Here is a 25964-nt window from a genome sequence, read left to right on the forward strand (position 1 = left end):
AGGGTCAGTACAGTGGATCAAATGCTCCGCTTCTGTGCCCTATATTGGAAAACAGTCTCGCTAGACAAGAGCCATTTTTAAGTGGTCTTTGTTGACCTGAAGACAGCTTTTGACTCTATTCCTAGGGCTACGTTGTGGGACGTTCTGAAAACGATGGGTGTTCCCTGCAATCTTTTGTCTGTCCTAGTTAGGTTGCATGCACTCAATACTGCCAGAGTTAGGTATGGCAACTGCGGTGAGCTAACAGACCCTTTCAACATTGTAATCGGTGTTCAGAAGGGCTGTTTGTTGGTCCCACACTGTTTTCTCTTTATAATAATGATTTAGTGCACACACTTGATTTTCCTGGTAAGAATGCACCCAAACTTGACCCTCATAAAATTGTGATGCAACTTTTCGCAGACAACATGCTTTTCATTTCTAAAACCCTGCATGGTCTGCAGGCAGTACTCGATCGCTTTTTAATTTTCTTCAGTGATTGTGGTCTTGATCTAAACGTTAATGAAACTACATTTATGGGTTTTTAATCCCTACAAATCTGTTAGAGCAAACATCTTGGTGCAGGGTGTTGCTCTAGAAAATGTGCAGGAGTTTGTGTATTTTGGGGTCTACTTGAAACACAAAATGAGTTGGTCCTCACACATCCAGAGATGCTTACTAAAACTCCAACAAGAAGCTGATGCTGCAGCCAAACTGCGCAAACAGGCCCATGCGTACTCTTTAGAGCCAGTTGTGGAGATTTATAACATCAAAGCAAAAAGTACAGCCATGTATGGCGTAGAAATATAGTGCCACGTCAAAAGTGATGAACTTGGCAAAACCGAAAAACGGTTTGTGAGGAGCATTCTTAACCTTCCGCAGAGCCCCTTACCTCCCGCAACTCCTAGATGTGGGGATTGTTCCTATAAATCAACTTATACATGTCGCAGTATTTGGTACTGGCACAGACTTTGGTCCACAGATTAACTGGAATCCTACATAATTGTGATCAGGGTTCTTCCTAAATCTCTGGGTAGTGAGAGGATTGCCTGGTTCGCTTATATTAAAGCCACACTGTGTGAGATAGGCTTGTCTTTACTTTGGGAAACCCCTGTCATGGCAAAACAAGTCTCTCTCTCCATGGTCAATGAACGATCAAAAGAGTATCTGTGGTTCAGGGAGTTGAAATGTGTCAAAACGGGTGGTCTCACTGATTATCTTTTAGACTTCAAGCTCTCCCCATCCTATGAACCATTTTTTTACGTTTTCACTGCTTCCGTTCCTCTGCAACTCTTCTTAAAATGGAGATATGGGGTTTTGCCGGTAAATAGTTTCTGTGTAAAATGGGGCTTGCAGGATTGCAGTTCTACTGTGTGTCTCTCATGCAATTCAGCGGATAAAACTCTGCATCATTTTGTCTTTTTCTGTCTAGCCTATGATAGACCCCGAAAACAGTGGCTGAGGCCACTATGTAATCTTTTGGGCTTTCGTCATTATGCTCATGCACCATGCACTTTACGTTCAGACGCGAGAGAGGCAATTGTTGTTGGGATGCCAAAATGTTGTACGCTGCCTGGATCACCCGCACTCGTAGTGTCAAGTGTTGAAGCAATGATGTCTAAAAGTGAACTTTTTCACATCTTTCTCTCACATCTTATTGTGGGATTGATGTTTTATGAGATTGTTGGTTTTACTGTTGTCTATTTATTTGTTTTTATCTGGTTACTTGCTGTTCTGTGTTTCATTGATCCTTGTGTTCGAAATAAACATTTTAGATTAGAAAACCCTAAGGGGGACAATCCTTTTAAACAATCAAGCTTGATAAACCTACAAACATAAATAGGTGATTCCTATTAAGTTGAAGGAGTATCAACCCTTATCACCACAGACGTCTCTATATAGGTAAAAAAAAGAGCTTTGGGCACACACAAGTAAACTACTCAAGAGACCCATTAAAGAGGTAGCAGACCTAGAACTTTGGTAGCGCCATGTTATTCGGTTCTTACAAATCGTAGGACTGTGTATTAAGAACAACAAAACTTCATAATAGAGAGATTGAGTCTTCTTATATAATCAGTAAGTGTTGGTCTGTTTGGCTGTCTCACAATACCGCATCTAAACTACTACCCTTACAGAGTTATAGATGTTGTCAGTAAACTAGAACATAGCTCTCAGATTCCCAAAGAAATTATGGAAACAGATCTATTCCTTTCATTTGCCACTTTTGCATGCCCAAAGTGTTACAAAGTAAAGATACAATTTTGCATTTTCTATTGAAAAGCTCTAATCTTTGTATATAAAAGTTGTTTTACGATTATCAGAAAGATGAGACACATCATTGTTACAAGCATTATTAGAATGGTCAAAAACACGAAAAATTCAACCATTTTAATTGTTCGTAATTTTACTAAGGTTCATCCTATCTATTACTGATTTCTTTATACTAAAGAGAGCTTTTCGGGAGCACCCATCTGCCAGGCCTGTTGGAATGACCTAACCCAATACCTTGGTGCTGTATGTCAGGAAGCCCTGCTCAGTGCATTCATGAATGTACCTCTATCTGTGTGTATAGGTATCTTCCTTCTCAGGATAAAGGTCGGGGAAAGCAGAACTGCATCTCAGTCACTGCTCAGAGCAGCGTTCGATGATGATTCCAGCGGGAGGTGAACCTCTCACCGACTTCAACATGGACACTCTTTTATAATAAACCAGCAGGCTCATCACACTGTGCCCGAGTCGCAGAACAACGTTTTAATTAGACTGAAGCAGAAGAGTTGTCTCCTATTAGCACAGAAAATAAAACAATGCATTGTAATATGAGTTGTGCGACCCTGGAACTAAATGTGCAAACTACCAGGTAACAGTGTCTAATAGGAATAAATGCATCGATAGCACCTTCTCGTAATACGGAAAACATGTGCAAACCACCATTAGAAGACTGTGCTAAGCTAAAATGAAAACCTAAAATGGAGACTAAATGTAAACTACATAACAGTGCCAGCCTTTGAAGTGAAGGGATTCCCTATGCTTCACCACATCTGGTTCTGCAAAGTTCTTCCCTTCCCCTGCCAAGGTTCCAGGACGTTTGGGGTAACAAACAACTAGTGTCCGGTTCCTTTGTGTGTGCTGGACGCAATCTCCTTGGAGTGTAAGTGGGAAGGGAACAGCTCCAACCTCAGCCATCATGGCAGGATGGGGAATCCTGCTTACACCCCAGTCCACTTTGCTTGCTATCTGTCAGTAATATACAAACCCCAACAACAGAGTCATGTGACCCAGGATGTGGCCAGAAGGCACAAATGGTTAGGAGAAGAATATGTCAACTTTCTAAAAGTGACATTTTCAGAATTGTGATTTAAAATACGATTTTACCATTTAAGAGGATTTTAAACTGCAATTCATTTTAGTATAAACATGACTTATCCTTGCTGCTCGCAACCCCAAAGTATCAATTATTAAATGTCATAAGGTAATGCAATGTTTTCCATTGGACGAGATAGGCCTTACAGAAGTATCACTACCATGACGTGAAACATAAACCCAATATAATGCACCCTGCCTTATTGGGTCCTTTAAGGGCCTATTATAGGGGTAACTTAAATGTATTAAAAAGGAAGGTTTAGACCTGGTAAAAGGCCTGAGCCATGTTTTAAAAGACTACTTTAGTGGGTGGCACGAGGAGTGCTGCAGGCCCACTAGTAGCATTTAATTTACAGGCCCCGGATATATGTAGTACCACTGTACTAGTGACTTACCAGTAAATTAAATTTGCCAATTGGTTGGAAGTTTAAAGGAGAGAGCACAATCACTTCAGCGCTGGCTAGCAGTGGTAAAGTATGCACAGTCCCAGGGGTTTAGCAAAGGATGGGGATGAAGGTAAAACATTTGGTGCAACCCTGCAGAGAGGGCCAAGTGCAGCAGTGTACATGTGCTGGAATAAGAGTGTGGCATGATGTTTCTACCCCAGGTGAAGGATGCATTCATATATAATATTTGTCAGTCCCACCAGGAGTACTTGGACTTTACAGTACTTTCGCTTCGACCCAGTCTGCACGGTAAAATGTTTGTTAGGACAGGTCCTAGAGAAGGAACAGAGTTAAGCATTTTTCCAAGCCAATACATTACAGCTGTTGAAAATAGTGCACTGATGTCAGGCTTTTGAATACTTCAAATGTGTTCCCAGGACAAACGAGGCCGTGACAGACCTAAGAAGGTGGTTAGCTCTCATGGGTACTTTAAATTGGTGCAGGGGCCAGGGGAAAAGGAACTGTTATGCTGCTTTAAAAGACTTAAGTAGCCAAAGCAGAGCTGGGCAGTTATTATGCAGTGTCTAATCTTTTCTGAAAGGCCAGACCTCTAGAACAGGTAGTAGGGGCATACAGGCAGCCTCTTATCGATTAAGAGTTGCCCAGAGTAACAAGGTACCGAATCCAAAATGTGTCTGAATCCGCTTCAAGAAAATTCCAACTGAAAATTCTTCTAGCAGGATTTTCAAAATCAGATATTGACATTGGAAATGTACGTGCCATGTGAGCACATTGCCAGTGCCAAGTCTACATATCTGGTTTGCTTAACATGCTGTTGGGGCGGGGGGACTCTTTCCATGGCAGTGTTTCCTGTTTGGACCCTACCAGACCTCCAGGCCAGTCACCCACTATAGACTGAACCACAACCAATTCTGGAAGCAGCACCTCCGCACATTGCCGCACTGACGGCAGCACCTCCGCACATTGCCGCACTGACGGCAGCACCTCCACACATTGCCGCACTGACGGCAGCACCTCCACACATTGCAGCACTGACGGCAGCACCTCCTCACATTGCAGCACTGATGGCAGCACCTCCACACATTGCACCACTGACGGCAGCACCTCTACACATTGCAGCACTGATGGCAGCACCTCTGCACATTGCAGCACTGACGGCAGCACCTCGGCACATTGCAGCACTGACGGCAGCACCTCCACACATTGCACCACTGACGGCAGCACCTCTACACATTGCAGCACTGATGGCAGCATCTCCGCACATTGCAGCACTGACGGCAGTACCTCTGCACATTGCAGCACTGACGGCAGTACCTCCACACATTGCAGCACTGACGGCAGCATCTCTGCACATTGCAGCACTGACGGCAGCATCTCCGCACATTGCCACACTGACGGCAGCACCTCCACACATTGCAGCACTGACGGCAGCACCTCCGCACATTGCAGCACTGACGGCAGCACCTCCGCACATTGCAGCACTGACGGCAGCACCTCTGCACATTGCAGCACTGACGGCAGCACCTCCACACAGCACTGACGGCAGCACCTCCGCACATTGCAGCACTGACGGCAGCACCTCCGCACATTGCAGCACTGACGGCAGCACCTCCGCACATTGCAGCACTGGCGGCAGCACCTCCGCACATTGCAGCACTGACGGCAGCACCTCCGCACATTGCAGCACTGACGGCAGCACCTCCGCACATTGCAGCACTGACGGCAGCACCTCCGCACATTGCAGCACTGACGGCAGCACCTCTGCACATTGCAGCACTGACGGCAGCACCTCTGCACATTGCAGCACTGACGGCAGCACCTCTGCACATTGCAGCACTGACGGCAGCACCTCCGCACATTGCAGCACTGACGGCAGCACCTCCGCACATTGCAGCACTGACGGCAGCACCTCCGCACATTGCAGCACTGACGGCAGCACCTCCGCACATTGCAGCACTGACGGCAGCACCTCCGCACATTGCAGCACTGACGGCAGCACCTCCGCACATTGCAGCACTGACGGCTGCACCTCCGCACATTGCAGCACTGACGGCTGCACCTCCGCACATTGCAGCACTGACGGCTGCACCTCCGCACATTGCAGCACTGACGGCTGCACCTCTGCACATTGCAGCACTGACGGCAGCACCTCTTCATATTGCAGCACTGACGGCAGCACCTCCGCACATTGCAGCACTGACGGATAAGGCAAAGGAGCTTCCACTGGTCAAAAATCTACCATTTGCAAATAAATAAAATCAGTACCTAGACCACCAGAAGGATGTAAAGGCTAATCCACTATGTTTTTTAATGGATTGATCTTCCTCGCTGCCTTCTAAATCATCCATGAACATACTCGAACTGTGGTGGAAGAGGGCCCATGATTTCCACTTTCATGTTAGGATGAGATGTTTCCAGAAAGGCTTATAAAAGCAGTGCATAGCCTTGTTGGATTTTTGAAAAGTAGCCACAAGCGATAATTCATGTTGTTCCCTCTGCTTCTGGAAAAAGATCAAATATTAGCACTATCCATCCCATGAGAATCTCCTCATGAAATTAATGGGGTGCCTATCTTATTTTATTTCAGATTCTTTCTTCCAAAGAATATCTTCATGTATTTTAAGTCGTCTTCTCATCTCAGCCTCCTTTACAGCACTTGCCATTCTTTTGGTTTCATGGACCATTTATCTCTTCAATGAACAAAGTAAGTGCCAAATATTGTGAAATATTTAGGTAAGACCATCGTGATTGATTTTGGCAGTTCTGGAATGGATTTCCATCAAAGGTATCTGAAAGTTTTATATTGAAGCATGAACTGATGATTGGTAATTTCAATGCAGACAGGCAGTGGTCCTGGAGCAATGTTCAGAGTGGGGGTGCTGCCATCCAAAGTACACCACCGAAGTCACAGGGATTGTGAAAAAACGTCACACAAAAAATAAGAATAGCAAATGAGCCACGCCCATGCAGCAGCAGAGTGATAAGGGTGTGGTGTGTAGCAGGTGGCGTGGTGACTTTTGGAGCACACTCACAAATCTATCATTTTGAAAGAATGCAGCTTTTCCATCCAAATGGCCACAACATTTGCGCTGACATGCAGTTTTACTGATAAACAATTAACGCACAAACGAAAATGTGTGAAATGGCTTCCATAAAATATTTATCGTTTGGACATCACTAAGTGTGTTGATTTGTTTTGATCCTATTAAAATCTTTGCTTACATCACAGCTCTGAATTACAACAATGGCAGTATTGCATTTGTGCTTTTGTATCTGCTGATATATTTTGAAATATTCATACAGTTCATGTACAGATATTTAAATATTGTTTTGTTAAGACACAAAACTGACATTCTACAGCCTTTCCTTTCACTCTTACTACCTTGGCAAGATTGTCTAAGTTCTAATTTGTGGGGTAACTGGAGTCGCACATACCGAAATTATAATTTTCAGATAAAAGCAACCCTGATAAATTTTGGCAGGTGAAACCTGCTGATATTTATCAATGGAAATTTCTAGGCCTGGGCTAAAATTCCGTTCCGCTTGCGGAAATTGCGATAATTTGACATTTTCGCGTTCCGAGGAGAGCGCGAAAATGTAAAAATTTCCGCAATGCGCATTTTACCGGAAATTTTTTGCTTGCTCGCGCTGTAAAATAATACATTCTCGCGTGCGCGCGATCGCCTTACCGGAATCCCCTCGTTCGCCGACAAGTTTTCCCGATCCGGTCGCGTTCTCCACAAGATGTTGGATTGTTGGTAGCCATTTGCGCTGTCTCGCGACAGTTCCTGCCCACAGTAACGTCATTCGTCGCGCGATCACGTCTTTCTTCTCACGATCATGCACCATGAGACAAGTGAAAACAAGATGGCCGCGCCCGCGAGCAACCGAGTGAGTAAGTTGGCGAGCTGCGACCAAGCAGAAAATGCCGCGAACGGGCGGGAAAAAAACTTCTGCATCTTCGCGATATTTCCACGTGTTTGCGGAGATTTGTAACATTTTCGCGATAATTTGCGAAAGTGAATTTCGCAAATTCCGCCCACCCCTAGAAAATTCCCAGTAAAGTCTTGCACACACGGAAATTGGTGCGGTAAGCACAAGATTCTGCATGTTATGCCCCATCTTAATGCTACTAATCACACCGAGCAGTAACGTATCCCACACTATTGTTATTTATCAGATACGAAAAATATTGCATCTAACACTGAGCAATTAGATTAAGGGAAAACCTAGTTTATGTGTTGCATACCTAACTAAGCAACACTTTCATTTCTTATTGCCTGTAGTTTATGCTGGTGAATGTAAATGAGATATTCTCATCTCAGACTCAAATGGTATTTTTGACACCTTGGAATGAAAACAATATCTCCAAGAGATACAACAAAAAACTCCCATGCCATTTAAATCTCCTTTGGGGCAATTTACATTTCATTATAATCTGTATACATTGCTTTCTTAGGTATGTCCCGAATGTTTACATGTGGCCAATTGCAGCCCAATATTAAAATTCTAGCATAAATTTAAGTCTACAGTTTTTTATAAGATGACATTTAGGAATGATCACACCTTGATATTTTTGATCTCATAATATGTAACATTTGTGATTGAGTTAAACAAATTCAAATCAATTCGAACAGAGAGATGGTTGGGTAAAGAAGATCCTTTCTTTATTTTTCCCTTGTCCGATTTGAAAGTTAACTTGTGTTACAGCCAACAAGTCTTTTACTCCTTGCCGTGCAGAGGCCTAGGGCTTTCTCAGCCAAAAACGTCTTTATAGGGGTTATGTTTTTTATACTGATATTACCAATAACTATTAGCTATAACGTTTTGGCAACAATGTCCCTCATTACGTCAGGGAACTTGGGGTCCCTTTTGCCAAACATTGTTGGTTCCACCATTTCAGCATGAAAGCATGTCTTCTTCCTGTATACCTTGAACAGTCTCAGAGCTCTATTAAGATATGTGTTACTATCCTCTCCTTTATTTATTTTACATTTCTGATCTTCGTATTATCTTTTTTGGATCTGTTCTTTAGATCCTCACACATGTGTAAGAGCCTTTATATCCTCCTCTGAGACTGCAATGAAGCTTGTAAGCTTTCCCTCTCATTTAGCCATTAAGTGCATCACTTGTAATCAACATTCTAAATGTCGTTTTTAATAAGAATACATCTTTGATCAGATCTGCTTTTAGCCGATGGTGCCCATCTGACAGTGGTTGATCAAAGCCTTTATAAAAACATTCACATGGCACTCCAAGAGATTTTCTTTTCTCAATGTTTTGAGGAAACTTGGCTGGCATCATATACAATTCTCTTTCCTCTTGTCCACTGGACATAGCACTCAAGTTACTCTCTCTTCTTTTCTGTGGAGCCTTTGACATGGATGAGTTGTTCTAGTCAGTAATAACTCCCATCCTCTCAACTACTGCCTCCTCTTCCTCTCAGACATGCATACCCTCCAAGGGGTCACAATCTCATAGTAGAATAACTGACATGCCTATCTGATGTGCCTGTCTTTGCACTCAACACTTATTTGGGGGAAACCTGCAGGATTGTGATGCTGCCATTGACATCCTTATCTCGTCCTACCTTAAAGTATATATGGACATTCCGCTCAGTTTTTTGTATCAAACATTTTATTGAACATCTTCAGTCATAAACAGATAAAGAGAAATGTAGCAGTCAGGCTTACTGCAATACACATAGTGACCTGTATGCTGAAACCTTGCCGGCCAAGTCCCGCCCAAAAGACATATGGAGCCCCTTCAAAGCTTATCTCAACGACATGACTCCACCCCCTGCCTCACAACCACAAGACGGGCTAGTCCCCACCGGAGTAGGATAGGCACAGCAGCGATCTCCAGAAATAGTTTGTGGTATACATCGTTCTGTAATTGTTATATATAATTGAAAACTTGGATTATGCCAGCATTTTAGTGCACTGCTGGGGTATGAAACACGCAGGCTGCTGATGAAATGGTGTTGGGCAAGTTGGAGGGTGCCTTTGGAAATGATGATGTGTACTTTTGGTTCTTGTTTATGATTAGAACAGGGTACTGAGTGATTGAATGGGCTGTTAATGACAAAATTGTATAATATTACTATTGTCTTCTGGAAAAGGAAAAATAAAGTATTAAAAAAAAAACTACTCAGCACATTAAACCTTGCCAGTGTAGGATTTAATGAAAAATGCACTCCGAGAGCATCTTATAGATGCCCTCTGAAAAATGACCTGACTCTCGTGTCCTGGCTGAGTGGATGCTTGCCAGCTGCCACCTCCAGACATGTTTCTGGAACCTTGGGTCGCGAGCCTACTGCTCTCGGGGTCCATAAACAAAGCACATCCTGGATCGAAGTGCCAAGCCTCCTCCCCCAGGACGGGCAGGATCCAAGAAGGGGAAGCTTCAAAAGCTTGAAGCCTTTGTAAGCTGACCCAGTCCTATTTTGCTCCCAGCAACTGGCCCCAACCGGTTCTAACTCCTACTTTGGGTGGGAGAATCGGCGGGAAAACCAAGAGAGGAGGAGAGGTAAAGCACAACTCTCAGTCACCGCCATCTTGAAGGTGGAGGGACCCAGCCAACCAGAGTGAGGCTCATGTCCCCCTCCCACTGGAGGGTGACATAATAGGGAGTGTATCCACCCCAAGTAAGGGACCCATTGGTCCTAACCTTTACCTACCTAAAACACCCCTAAATTTAGTATATAGAAGCAACCCTGAACCTTGCCTCCTCAGACAAGAAGAAACCAGAACAAGAAGGACCAAAGAGCAGTGCTGAAGGAAGAGGAGGAAGACATCAACTGACCTGGCCCAAGCCCAACTGGCCTGTCCTGACCTGCTGCAGCTAAATCCCGGTGTTTCCTGCAGCCAGCAGCCCCATAGAACCCGGAGGACCTGCCCTGCCTTCACCAGAAAGACTTTGTCTCTTGTGAGCACCGGATTGGCTCACCAACAGACTCTGGCTCTGGCCAGATCGCGAGTCTGCACCACTCTGCACCTGACGCCCATTGCCTGAGTTTGAGTGGCCCACTACCATGAGGAGGTCTCCACGGCAATCCTGACCTGGGATCTTGTGATCCTTGACCTGCCTCAAGTCTCCAGCCGACGGCTGCAGCCCCTTTCTGGAGGATCCGCCCGACCATGACCAGAGCCGGTAAGAGAAACCCAACTCCAAAAGACACCCCTGTACCTGATGCCCCACAGCCTTTGGTGGCCCAACCGACTGTGTCCCGGCATTCCTCTAAATACCAATTCTCTAACTGGTGGTCGCCTCCAGAAGATCTTCGTACCCGAGCCTGCAGTGTTTGTTGAAACAGGAGTTTACCCCCATTGAAAAACAGGGCACCCAATGCCAAAGCACTTTGTGTGCTAATTTGAACCCCCCTTTTGTCCTGAGCTTAACCCCGGGAGCTTTGCTTCCTCAACCTTGTTGCCTGCTTGTGAACAGCGACGAACCAGAGGCCCACTAACCTTGAGCCTCAGCACTCTGCACCCGGCCGCCCTAGTGCTGCTGATGGTGCTTTTGGAGTGCATCCTTGAACCTGAGGAAACCTTGGTTCTAACCTCAGAAACCCAACTCCCAAAACCAAGTATTTACCTGTAAACCGATAACTTTATTTTCTTCCCGTAGGATTGCATAGACTGCTTTTCCGTGAAAAAAGTTCTAAGTGTGGTGTTGTATGACTTTTCATAGAATTTCCAAGTGTGTTTTGATAAAAAAATTGCATTACTTACCTTTATCCAGGAAATGTCCAAATGTGGGATCTAGGTATACCACACTGAGTGAGAAAAGTAACCTCAAAAGTAACTTAACAAGTAATTTCAACAGTAACTGAAAAGTACTTTCAACTGCTTATGAACATTTAACTTACCTATACCCAAACCTATTGCATTCAACTGCATTCCATTGTATTCAGCTGCATTACTTTTGCAAAGTACTATTATGTTTATGCTTATGTTTGGTGCTTGTATAGCGCTCGAATGCCGAGGCGTCTTGGCGCTGGGGTGTAAGGGCAGGATAATAAGATTGTAAAAGAAGGCCTATGCGGCTGTAAACAGCCGGGTTTTCAAACTCTTCCCGAAAAGCTGGAGGTTAGGTTGAAGCTTCATGGGGAGAGGCAGTTTGTTCCAAAGCTTGGCCACACAGTGTGTTATTGCTCAGCCACCCCATCTTGCCCGTCTTATCTTCGTGGTTTTAATGAGACCTTGACTAGCCGATCTAAGAACACGTGAAGGAACATACGGTGTAAAAAGATTTTGAAAGTCCTCAGTACCGCCCCCAATAATTGCCTTATGCACAAGAGTTAAATATTTGAATTCTATACGCTGTTTAATGGGCAGCCAATGAAGTGATTTAATTCCAGCTGAGGTTGGTTGTCCTCTAGGTATGCACAATAGAAGTCTCGCTGCAGCGTTTTGTCGGGATTGCAGTTTTTGCAATTGGAATTTGTCGATTCCCAGGAACAATGCATTAGAATAATCTAATTTTGATAGAAAAAGAGCTACCAGCACTGTTTTTTGTAGCTCTTGAGGAATGAAAGGAAAACATTTTCTCAAGATTTTTAAGAGAAAGAAACATGATGAAATGAGGCTGTTTATCTGGGCACCAAAATTCAGTTTGTTATCAAAAATGATCTCTAAATTCCTGACCTGACCTGACTTACTTGTACCAGGCCTGGCTTGGTTCTAGAAATAAAATAAAACTAAATATTATTTTTATACAAAACAAATTGGTCAGAGTTCACTCTTTGAGTGTGTGAAATCATTTCTTGCCTGAGTGTGTACAATAAATGCTTAACACTGCCCTCTGAAAAAGCCTCACTGCTCCCCACACTACCGCAAATAGAGAGTAAGAGATTATCTACCTTTACCTCTGCCTACCCTTGGGGATCCCCTGGACTATACAGAGCCAGCTTCCCACAGGTATCCACTGGACTCTGCGCACACTATACCTCACTTTGGTATAGTATATACAGAGCCAGCTTCCTACAGTAGTGTCACTGATTGCCTCGCACCTGAGCGTTTCAGTTCAAAGCCCTGAAGCGCCCAGGGTCGAGTGTCAATCAGTAACACTTCATCACAGGGTGGGGTGGGGTCAGCAGTCACAATGACCCCATCCTAATCTATGATGACGTTGGGAATGCTGCCTTCTCTCATTGGCTGACCTCAAAGGACCTAAAGCCACACTGAAATGCGTTGGACTCTGTTGGCTGCCGATAAGTTTAGGAGGGAGTGGGGTGGACGGGACACACATGCACACGCATGTAATTTTTTTAATTAATGTTTTGTGCATGTGTGTATGTATGAATGTTTGGTAATGAGTGTTGTGAATGGATGTGTTTGTGTGTGCACGTGTGAATGCATGGCTGTGCATGTGTATGTATGTGTGTGCATGTGTGTCCCGTCTGCCCCACTCCCTCCTAAACTTATCGGCCGCCAACTGAGACTAATGCATTTTAGTGTGGTGGTCCGCATCACCGCACTGAAATGGAAAGTTACACATTTATATAGTGCCTCCTGGGCTCTCAAAAGAAGCTGTAGGGCTGCTGAATTAACACAGTACAGATAGAAAGCAGGCAGGGCGTGGTGCTTGCAGGCTGGCTTGGGGAGCTGGCTCAGCTCGCTCAGGGCTCAGGCAGCTGACTTTACAATGCAACTCATTAACCTGCGCCAGCGCAGTTGCGCAGACAGTTTCTGCTGAGTGCTCACACCGCGCATAACTGTTCACTTGAGTTAGACAAGTCAGTACCATAATCTGACAACGCCGTCACCCCTGACCGGTGTGCCACCAAAGTAATGGTGACTCAACAGCTCGCTGGGAGGCCTTCTGGAAGCCATGCGCTTTATAAATGCAAATTCATTCAACAGGCACTGCAGTGAGTCTAGTAGCACCAAGGCCATTATCAAAATGTTGCACCGGCACTGTCCTCAACTCGAGGCCCGGCCTGCGCCAGCGCTGCTGCAGGAGAAAGTATTCGCACAGGCTGGGCCATCAGTCTGAGTCAGTGCAGCTACCAGGTGCAGAAGAAGGCTTGCTGGCAGCAACTGCTGCAAAAGTAAGTGTCTGGTTACTAATCCTAGTTGCTTATGCTGCTGCTCAACTGTTTTCAGCGCAGTTTGTCACCGAGTCGCAGCATATCAGAAATACCTTATTTTGTGGCAGCTTAGCACTAACTCAGTTTTTGCTCGAGTGAGGCTGAGCTGCAGCAAAGACCACACAATGGTGACCGCTGTGGTGACCTCCATGGCCAACACTCCAAGGGTTGTGTCCTCTTTGCTGGAGACTCCTCTCTGGATCCCCCAGTCTTCACTGTTTGATTTTTGCTTGCAAGAAAGTGTCACTCATAAGTACACTGTAATTAAGAAAATGTCACACATAGTAATCTGAAACATTGGCAGCTATGTATCATCTGCTCCCAACAGCTGCCTCTGACATCACTCGAGCCTCAGAGATGGAATTACAGGCCTGGATGGAGCACCCTATCAACTTTTAGCTGTGTTTTAATTAACAGGAGCCCAGCTGGGGCCATCCCGCGACCCGGAAGTACTTCTTAAGAAAACGCCAGGTGAAAGGGTTTGAGTACTCAAACCAGGGCTCAGCATCAGTCCGTCTCAGGAAGCAACAACCAGGAAGGGGGAGAATGTTAAAACACATATGCAATGCATTAGGAGACTGTGGAAGATGCATGGTGTGGAGAAAGAGTGAGAATAGAAAATGAGAGATTGGCCTAAGAAAGAGGGAAGAGAATATAATGAGAATTAATGAAATAGAAGTCTTAAAAAAATAGTTCCAGAAAGGCAGATGGAAACAGTACTTTGGCTACGGGAAAGTGATAAGAGAAGCACACGAGGAACAACAGAGAAAAAACAAGAAACAGTATGCTGCAGCCAATAGAAGTAGAGGAATGGTGAGCAGCAAGCATAGAAGCCAATGAAAAGCAAGAGAAGCTAGGGGGCGGGATGTAAGCCCCTTTTAAGATTTATATTGAATACAATAGATTTGACAAGTACAGCGCAAGCGATGTGCAGGCAAAACCTTAAATGTAATATATAGGGCAATCTTTCATCAACTTTTGTACAAAGTACAGATGGCAATCAATAGAAGCACCATAACATCACATACATTACATCAATCTAAAAAAAAAACTGACAAAGAAAAAATTATGATTTTGTCAAAAATCTTAGTCCGCTCCGGGACAAAGGTAATAACAATAGTTATCAGAAAAAAGGGAATAACTTGAGAACTGCTGGCCCCTCTTGACCACACACAGGTTACACCTAGTTTCCCAGGTCCAAATCTCTTTCCCTAAATGTTCTTATCGCACCCTGTATCACACCTAAGAGCCAAGCGTACCATCTGTGTCACACCCAACGGTCCAAGGGACCAACACCTCTCACTCCTTTCAGATACCAATGGTGTTAAGAATCCAATGTCACTGAGAAACCCTTTTAGACTAAAAAATAAGATTGAGGTGCCAACAAAACAGCATCCTGGGAGCCATAACGGGCTAAAAAATAAATAATGAATTTCCTACCATGCTGACAATTGAAAAAAGGTGACTTCCGCGTGATCGCCTCCAAAGCCGCCTTATGGCTACTCAGCTAGGACATATAAAATAGGTAATATGCCAGATTCTGTCAGTGGTAGGGCACTCAAGGTATCCTGGTACGCGTATCCCTAGTTTGCCATATGCCAAATGCTTTACTAAGGTTCTGATGTAGTCTCTTACCATCTGTGACGGCTGCTTCAGGATGGACCTCCGCCCGCAGATTCAACAGACCTTTCAATCAATTGCGGTGTCTGCTCACCTTCCTTTCTGAGTAAATGTGAATCCGTCCAGGCAGGGTCTCCTTCCTTTGGCTGCTGTCGGGTTCGAGTTACCAATCAGCTCCTATCTGACTTGCCAAAATGTTGCTTGAACATAAAATGCCTTAAAAAATCCAGAGACAAGAGGCGTTTGGCAAAACAGGATCAATTTGTTTAATTAAACAATGCTGCCGGGAGAACAGTTACAAACATAGGGTCTGTGGACTGTCTCAATTTACAATCGATCTGAAGTATGCTAATGTACAGTTCATTGAATACCATAAATGGTTTCGGTAATCCTTGTATGGTAATAGATGTAATTTGCTGCCTTTGGCGTTGTAAATTAATTTATTCGATGGAGAATCCAGGTGGGCCTCGACCTTGTGTGGACACAACGTGGCCAGTGAGTAATGTGTTCAGATGTCCAGCATGGGGAGCATTTGATCACTGTGTGTACTGTGTGTGCTGTGTCCTGATTGGCTATATGTTCCTAACTAATGTGGCATCTGACTTTATGGTGTTTTGGGAGCACGCTTACGCCTCTGGCCAAGTTTGCTTTATTGGGGCCAATATCCTTGGACCATCGTGGTGTCGCTGCGCCTATCTGTTGAATTGATCTAGGATTTCCTGTTCATGTGTTTGTCTGCTGGCTACCAACTGTGACCTATCAATAACTGACCTCAGGCCTAGGGCTGAGATCCAGTTTGACTACGTGTTTCTGAGTCGGCGTTTACGTGGAGTTCACAACGAGCTAATCGGTCAATAAAGATGCGATTTTGTTTTAATATTTGAATGTATCGTTCTTCATATTGACATAAACTTTCTCAATATTAACATGAGCAATCTCTTTTGCACTATATTTATGAATGGCGTGGAAATACAAACTATGGCTGATTCTTGTGCCCGCTACACTTTAACCGTGGGATAACAGGTTAGTAAATTTCCCTTTTGTGGTTTAATCCTGCAGGATATTAGGCTTGTGGCATATGGCAAGCAATCTTTATGGGATATTTTCAAGGTACTTTGGGGCTCCTAGGTCTTAAAACGCAATAAAAAAATATACATTGCTAATGATGGTACCTGCTGATTGGGATGGCCACGACAGAGAAAACTGCTAATGAGCCTAGATCCCGATTATCCAGACCAAATTTTAGGTGCAGAGACAAATGTGAATGCCTTGTATGAAATCAATTGGGAGGAAGAGTTCCCGGAAGTCTTTAAGGAAGGAATGGGCTTACTCATAGGCTTTAAGGACAAAATTCTAACCACCTCAGGGAACATCTGAGGATGAAACTGTGTAGGTTGTGTGATGAAAAAATAGTTGAGGAAATTGAAGCAGTGGAGTGGTTGGCTCCCATTGTTCTGGCCAAAAAGACCAATGGGGATTTACAAATATATATGGACCTCTGTGACTTAAATGTTGAGATCTGGGTAGACAGACACCTCTTGCATAATATGAATGAGATGTTGACAACAGTCAAAGGGGCAAAACTATTCTTTACTTTAATTTAAACCTGTTGTCCGCATATCAACAAATTGCGGTACATCTAAAGTCTAGGCCATTACCACATTTATTACACCTCAAGGTGCATATCAGTTTGTGAGAATGCCATTTGGTTTGGCATCTGCATCAGCTGTTTTTCAAAGAGCAATTTTTCAACTATTTTCGGACATGCCTAATGTGACTTTTTAGAATAGTATCCTTGTCTTTGGCAAAGACAAAGAAACTCATGACAAAGTGTTGCGTAAAGTATTAACTATTTTATGAAAAAAAATGGGTTGACTATCCAAAGGGAAAAAATGCAATATGGAGTGGAGTAACTGGAGCATTGGTTCGATGAAAGGGTATGTCACCAAAATCAAATTGGTAAAAGCTATTCATGATGAAATCTCCATTGAACAAGGACCAATTACAATCCTTTCTTGGGTTAGTGTAATATTATTCTCCCTTCATAACAACGTTTGCTGATAGCACTTTGCACAAGAGTAAGTTGATGCTAGAAGCAGTAAGTTTGAATGGTGTGAGGAGTGTGAGAATTTTATTTGCCCAGCTTAAAAAAGATATATCGTCTGACACCGCACTGAAACCGTTTGGCATGTGTGATAAGAGTGTGATTTGCACACACCTCAGTAGCGTGGGTCTGAGTGCTGTGTTGACCCAAAACAGAGAAGGAAGAGAAGTCTCCATCACTTATGCATCAAGAACTTTGAGGGGTTAAGAGTTGACAGTCCACTATTGAGCTTGAAACGTTGGCTTGTTGGTGGGTTGAATATCATTTCAAGAAATGTGTATAGGGAACTGAGTCTATCCTATGCACAGACACTGTCCAGTAGTTGATGTTTCTACCACAAAAGGCACAAGCAAGGCATCTGGTAGAGTATCACGTTGGATGATGAGAATGTTACAGCACTCTTACAAAATGGAATATGTCTCTGAGAAGAAACATCTTTCAGAAGATTGCCTGTCAATATTGCATGTACGTAGTCAGGAGGGGTGTGAAAAAGAAGAATGGATGGTGGCTTCTGTTAGTACTGTTGCTGATGGCTGAATTTCATATGATGAATGGATACAAGCAATGAAGGACGATATGATGTTAAAGGCGGTCTTGAGATACGTTGACCAAGGAAAGGTGAAGGGTCTGATCAGGCTGAGAACTATCATCACATTAGACTAGAACAGTCAGTCAGTTGTTGATGAAATGTTGCTAGGTTTGCATTCTGAGAGGCAAAGTGCTAATGGTGTCTGAAGCAGTAAGGGAGAGCATTCTGAGGTAGCACATGAGAGTCATATTGGGATAGGTGCAACCAAGAATATTTCAAGGGCGGAATATTCCTCGCCAGGTGTAGACCGAGATGTAGATAGAGGCATGTTGATTCACAAATCACAGAAGACTGTGGATTACCCTCCTGTTGCAACGGATAAGATGGATGCACCTTGGAAAAAAATTGGATTGATATTTTGGGGCTTTATGTTGTTCTGGGAACGAATATCAAATATGCCATTGTGGCAGTGTATTACCATTCAGGTGGCCAGAAGTGACGTTTACCAACCAAGTAAATGCTCATGATGTAATCAGTTTTCCAGTGGGAGATTTCAGTCATAAAGGCAGAATATGGGAAATAAGGGGATGGGATAGGGAAGGAATCAGTGGTGGCTCCTCCACTAAGGCAGAGCAGCGTCGCCCCACTGCTATTTTAGCAGTGCAAAAAAGAAAATGATAATAACAGGAATTTATTCGCATTTTAATTTTCTATGTGGGACTCTGGGCATGGCTGCGCTCTGTGATGCCAGAGCAGGGGATGAGTGGTTTGCGCTCCTCTAAGTGCACATGGCGGTTTGACCAGCCCTCTAGGGCCGACCAAACCATCATGCGCTTTTGGCATGTTCTCTTTTGGCTGTGCTGCACAGCCCCATGGAGAACATGCCCAGGCTGCCAGGCACTGTCGCAGTGTCCAAACAGGACACTCAAATCAATCATAATGCTGCTCCTGCAGAGTCGTGATTGGCTGGGAGAGTCTGGAAGCCTGGGTGCTTCCAGCAGACTGAGGACGGAGGACAGGCGTGAGGCAGCGGGAGAGGCACTCGGCGACGTGGCGGCGAAGGTAAGTTTATTTAAAATTAAAAAAATGTAATCCAACGTGGTCATATGGCACAACCCCTAATAGTGTAATATGAAAGACACCTTATGAAGTAATAAGGGGAAGAAAACCAAGGATGCTGCTAAATAAACATGTGGAAAAATTAAAATAGTGTGAAGGAGACAAAAGGAGTGGTTACCTTTGCTTGACAGGTTTGTTCATTGGTAGTTGGGTGCGTGTGAGGCATGGATGTAAGGGAAAGAAGGGGCTCTGAAAATGTTCTGGTCCATTGCAGGTGAGGCAGATAATCCCTTATAACGTACTGCTGAGTATCAAATTATAGGCCCTTCTACAAAGACTCCCAAGTCTAGGAGCCAGCTCCAATTGGAGACTGAGATAGATGGGGAACTACGGGGTGACATTCACTACCTGGCATGCCTATGGACCACAACATGGCTAGCATCGAAACCGCCACCATAATCGTTACCTATTAGTACTATATCCCCCACCGATGACACAGCTATAACCCATCCAAAACACCAGAGTGCTGGCGCCAATGTGGGCAAACCACCACGTTGCTGTACATTCTATGGGATTTCCCAAAAATACAGCAATACTGGGAGCAGTTACTCACAGACATAGATACACACTTCGATACGGAACTCTCCAGATTACCAGCATACATTATAGTAGGACTCCTAACTCTCAGTTTCCCTCTCAGGAAGAAGCGAGGCTGACAGATTGGCCTGGCTCTGGGGAGCGGCTTTACAGAACATCCTATCCCACCGGGGGTCAGACCTAGTACCCACACACTTAGATTGGCTGCACCAGTCATGGCATATACTAGGGATGGAACAAATCCCTCTCTCCTTATCCTACCAAAGTGGTTCCTTCTCTGAAATATGGAGGCCATGCCTAACCTTGCTGACATCCGAATTCAGGGAACTTACTTGTCCTAAATATCTGCGGCTCTTGAGACTGACCCGGGCCCCTCTTATCCTCTATGTAGAGATCACTAAGTGGGATAACTTAGGGCACCAGTTAGGTTGGGACCTTCCTCATTCCTCCTTTCATTTTTTTCTTTTGTATATAGCAGTCATCAGGTCCGGGGGGGGGGGGGGGGGGGTTGATTGTTGACACCTTATAGCGTATTCGGCCCTGATAGTAGATGTATCATTGCTTGTTGTCTCTTTTCTTTTTCTTTTTTGCTGATTATAAATCAAGAAAGATTTAAACCATAATGTACTATTGAATTATGGCAATGTGTGGAATTATAAAAAAGGTGACAAACCTATCAACTTGACTCACAGAAAATGTTAAACCAGGTCACGGAAAAAGTAATGGTGGTTCATAACCTATTCACAAAAGTTACAAGAACAAACACAAAATCCTCCTAATTGATGTAGTGATTATGGGATAAAATTAATTACATTGAGTTTAGCATTTACTAGTTCCCACATGTCACAACACATGAATGTTAGGGTTAAAATTTAGAATGTAGAAGAGTTTGAAATGTTGTCACCATTTAGTATGTAGAAGATCTTCAAACGTCGAGACGGTTATTTAATGTTTAAGGAGAGAAACGCAATATATCCATACATGTCATGGATGTCATCACCGGGGTTTCAGCATGTCACTGGTGAAGCTGGCTGGTGGCTCCCTCTTGGTGCAGAGCGCTTTAAATAAACTATCTTACCTTGTGAGAGGCATCCTGGAATTCTTCACAGACTCTCCCCCTCAATCGTAGCTTTATTGAACTTGGGAAGAAAAAGGAGATTAACTTTTGAAATACGCAGATTTCTTGAAAGTGCATAGAGGTTGGATTTCCTTTTCAGAAAAAAAGGGCCAGTCTTGTAAACAGCCCTTAAACGGGATTCTCTCCATTATGAGAAGCCAGTGTAACTCAGTAAGGGCCCTTCATGACAATGTGAACCTGGGCAAGTTTAAGGCCAGTTTGGCTGCTGCCATCTGGATATGCAACAGGCGCTTAAGTAAATAGACAGGGGAGCCCAAAAATAGGGAATTACAGTACTCAAGTCCACTCAGAATTAGACTCTAAACCACCACAGCCTTGCAGAACTTGCAAATTAAGGCACTATTTTGCTAAATATTCACATAAAAGCAAAACAGGTGGATATGTTTTCTTAACGTGGAACAAACGAGAGCCCACTATCTAACTGACTAGGTCAGAGTCATATTTTTGAGTAAAAGAGTAAGATCAACACATGTTATGAACACAACCTGTCTAAATGAAAAGCGAACTCCAGTAATGCCAGCAGCCGATGGAGTATGAGCCTTGGGTGGCTCCTGCCGCCTGATCCCCATTTTGTGCCATCCAGTGGATTGAAACACCTGGGGGGGACCACTTCCCCCCCCTCAGGGACCCCTGTGGTATAGGGCCTCGAGAAGACGGGCAGAGAAAAGCAGTGAATCGCTAAACGACCAGGAATCCATGGCTGAAGGAGCCTCGCGGCTGGGAGCCAAGATGGCGGCCTCCGTGTTGTGACGAACTCTGGGAGGACACGGACCAGAGCTGGGGACTAAGAGTGCTTCCATCTGCCCCAGGTGAGAGCCACCCCAACCGGACCCCCGGAAGAGGGTGAGACCCAGGCGGTGGAGTCTCGAGGGGACCCCGAGGACTCTGATGACCACATCCTGAGAGCTGAGATACGAGAGCAGAGGAGTCGACCTCCCGACTGGCGGCTATAAGATCTAAAGCACGCCAAGTCGGGATCCGGGCTGAGCAAATACGGCGTAGCAGTAAGCGGGTGTGGCCGAGTGGGGGATGCTTCCGAAAAGAGGATTCCTGGAGAGGCCGACAGCCCAGAGCTGGAGAGACCAGAGCAGTAAGGAGCAGATAGATAGCCACCCTGCAGGTGGCCAGGTGCACATGAGCCCCCCGTGCTGTTATGTTCCGATGGGAAGAGAACTTGAGCCGGGTGCTTGGGGCCTGACCTGAAGACCATCCAAGAGGGGCCCCCCTGGAAATGCCTTGAATTGACCTGATGGAGCTTAGATTTCACCTATAAAATGTATGCATTATTATATGATAAAAAGCTGCAGACATGAGTTCTAAAATGGCACGCAGATTGTGGCGCAAGCAAGATGAAAACATATAAGGCCTGATCAGAATGCTTCAGTTTGGAGGTGCTTTCATGTGAAAACATGCTCAATTAGTTGAACAGCCATGTTTATATGTGATTAATCAATATATAATCTCACTATCGAAACACATTAATTTAGAAAATATATTTGTACTTTCAAAATGGGATCATGTATTTTTGCAAGAGTAGAAATGTGCTGAATTGTGTTTCACAGTGTAGAAAACTGTGTGATTTCAGTTTGCATTAGTGGGCTCAGCTTACTGCAATTTTTGCCCTTGAACATTAGAATGGAATGTGCTCCTCTTTCCTACCAACTTTCAATGAAAGGGCTTTGTTAATAAATCACGCCCTCCTGTTTCCCTCTCTTCGAACTTCACTATGTTGCATATTTTTGTAGCCTATTTAAACGTGGAGTGAAGGGCACACATTTTTTTCATAATCACAAGACTAAAATTTGAACAGGAACACGCCTGATTAATGACGTATCCAGTCAGCCCATGAGGAGATGATGTGTCTTGAAGTTCTGATTGGATCAGCTATGAGGACCGAGCACGTGAACTTTTGCTTGAAATATGGCTTACAAGTGGGAGGAGTGCCTCTTTTTGCTCATTTTTTCTGAGGGCCAGGCCCTGTTTCTGTGCTGGACACCGAGACGGAGAGGAGAGAGAAGGAGGGGCTGCATCTGTGGGGGCTATTTTGCAGGCAGAGACACAGACTAGCACAGCGAGGCAGAGGCAGAGAGAGAGCTGAAAGGATCAGAACAGTGTAGATTTTAGGTGCTAAACTTTAAATTTCATGCTTTAACTAACTGCTTTTTAAAAGGTGTATTTGTCCTATGTATTTATTTCTCTTTATTGAAGAATTTTGCCATTATTAATTATTGATTAACCTTGCAAGACTTACTCTTTTTCTTGGAAACTCTCTAAGAGTTTTGACTGACAATTTGCGCCATATTTCCCTTCCTATATGTGATGCTTATATGCAGACTGTAATATGATCTGTATTAATGCTATTTTTTCCTATTTTTCAATTCTGTAACCTGATTGATATTTGACTAATGAATAAAAAAGTCAGAGAACCTTAACTTTTGACTTAAAAATAAAACCCTTTATAATAACTCACCACTCTCATTATTGCCTTAAATATTGTTTGCATTTAATTTTCATATTTATGTAAAGTCACCTGTTTGGTGAAACACGGTGATCAAAAGGTCCATCATTTCACCCTTTACAGCGGTAAACAATATGTAATGAGGTTTTGAATAGGGAAATTACCAGGTAATTACCGCTGGATCAGACCTTTCATGTTAACGAAAGCGGGCACCCTACTGGCTGCGAGAGCAGAGAGCGCCCCCTGTATGGAAGACGGAGGGAGAGGCAAATTGTATGGTGGGGACACTGCACCACAGTGATCATCATATAACAGGAGGGTTGGTGCTCTAACAACACTGCAACTTTACTGTGCGAACTTTAGATCGCCGAGTCCCATCCCCTTCACATGGAGGTGACAATCGCACCTACGCAATCACAGACACAAGACAGTAGATTGCAAAAGGATACTGGTGCTTATCTGATCCGAGAGAGGAGGGGGCTGATGGTTGAGAAACACCCAGACTCACTGCTGAATCCGATCAAACCACAACCAAGTACGGATTCTCTGGACCTATTGTGTACAGTCATGGGCAGCTGCGACTACTGGGGGAGAAAGGCCTCTGACGGCTGGGTGGGATCCCCTCCCAAGACTGCTGGATAGTTGGCCGAGGGCGGACCATTCAGAGGGAAATCAGTTGGAAGTGGATAAGCTACTGAGTGCCCGCGACGCGGTGCTCGACTCTTTAACTCACCACAGGAGGCATGGGATTGGATCAATCAACAGGTAACTGGATGCCCCCCTGGACCAACGGAAGAGAGAGGGCACCCAGTGTCACGGTGAATGCAACAAATCTATTGTGGCCACCTCCAAAGCCGAAAAGCAATGGGAGCGAGAGCAAGCCATGGCAACAGTGGCATCTCTGAGTGCCCCCGACACAAGTGGAGCATCCTCACCTGTGAGAGAAGACCCACGAGACTCGGACTCTGAACAGAGCACCAGCATGATCGAGGAGCCCAGCCAAGATATGCTGACGGTTACCCCTGCCACAGTGTAGGAGATCATTTGAGAGGAAGGGCGGGAAGACCCATACGAATAAACTCCGAGACTAGGGGAACTTGAGTGGGTGGGGGGGACCTACTCGGGATTGGGACACTCACAATTTGAACTATTCGCTGGATGGGTGAGCGGGTAGCAGGTTGCGCCGTTGGATCCAGCAGATGCAAGGAAGGCAGACTCTGCCCCATGAGCTCAAAGTTTGGCCATTGTTTACGTATGTTTGGATGGGGAGGGTTTGCTCGCTTGACCCGGGGATGGGGAGTTGGGGTTGTTATAGGTTAATACTTAAGGGGGTTGCAGACCATGTAGGCACTGATATGGCAGCATCCTAAGCTCTGCTCCCACCCTCATGCATGGGGGGCCTCGCACCAGGGAGTTCACCCGAGGCTACGCTTGACTCACCCTAATGGCTGGTTAAACCTTAAAGGATTATCACATGGAACATCAGGGGGATGCATACTATGTTCAAGCGGTACAAAATTCTCTCCTACCTGACTAAACGGAGAGTTCACATAGCTCTCCTGCAAGAAACCTACCTGTCGGCAAACAAGGGGGAGGCTCTTAAACGTAGATGGTGAGGGCAATTATGTTACACATTGTACTCCGCCTTTGCTAGGGGGACAATGATTTGGATTAGGGCAGAGGTCCCGTTCCAGTGTACTGGCGAGATGATAGACCCTAATGGCCAGTATGTGGCAGTAACGCCCAGGAAATAGCGATCAAAAGCATATATGGCCCTAACTCGGATCAGGGCACGTTCCTGGCTAAGATTACAGGTACATTGGCATCCTATCTACCGCACTTTGTAATCATTGGAGGCGACTTTAACTGCATAGCTGACCCCTGGAAAGACCGTTCCCACCCAACCCTAAGGGACACTGCAACAAACAGAATAGCGAGGGCATTCACGCATTGGCAGAGCAGGGGGGGCTTACTAGACTCCTGGAGACTTCTGAATCCTGAGGACTGGGATTACTCCTTTTACTCCCCGTTACATGACCTTCACATCAGATTAGACATGTTCCTATGCTCCCCGGACATACATACCCAGATTCAATCAGAGAATACTTAACACGTACACTGTTGGACCACAATTCGTCCCTTCTGCACATGCAATGGGGACAATCGCGCCAATGAATACCAATATGGCACCAGAAAACTGAGGCCTTAGAGGACCAGGTGTTCCTTGAAGTCAGAGTGCATTGCAAATTACTTTGCTGATAATGCAAACACGACTAACTCTCGACTGACAGAATGGGACGCGTTTAAAGTAGTAATTAGGGGCAAGTGCTTGGCGACCTCTATGGGAGTACGGCGTACACTCGAGACAGACCTTGAGACTGCAGACCGGGCACTACGTACACGAGAAGCACAAAGACTAGGACATCCAGAGTTGGGACAAGCATTACTGGATGCCAAAAAGGAAGTGGCCAAGCAAACGGAACGATTGCGTAACTTTGATTACAAGAAACACATGGAATGCACAAACGTAGAACGGGACAGAACTGGATCCCTACTGGCTTGGCTGGGGATACTGAGGGACGTATATTATATCAACAAGAGGAGATAAATCGGAGGTTTA

The 25964-nt window shown here is 44.7% G+C and overlaps 1 protein-coding gene across 4 annotated transcripts in view; it reads left to right on the forward strand.

Annotated features, from left to right (window-relative positions):
- The window catches only part of LOC146869579 (butyrophilin subfamily 3 member A3-like), a 473774-nt gene that overhangs the window by 234722 nt on the left and 213088 nt on the right, over nt 1-25964 (forward strand). For all 4 annotated transcript variants that reach the window (XM_085606426.1, XM_085606395.1, XM_085606440.1 and 1 more), the window contains one exon: nt 6334-6450. In XM_085606426.1, the coding sequence (XP_085462552.1) occupies nt 6334-6450 (117 nt within the window). The remainder of the gene's footprint in view (nt 1-6333; nt 6451-25964) is intronic.

Source organism: Triturus cristatus, chromosome 1_1 (genome assembly GCF_964204655.1).
Source record: "Triturus cristatus chromosome 1_1, aTriCri1.1, whole genome shotgun sequence".
Lineage (NCBI taxonomy): Eukaryota > Metazoa > Chordata > Amphibia > Caudata > Salamandridae > Triturus > Triturus cristatus.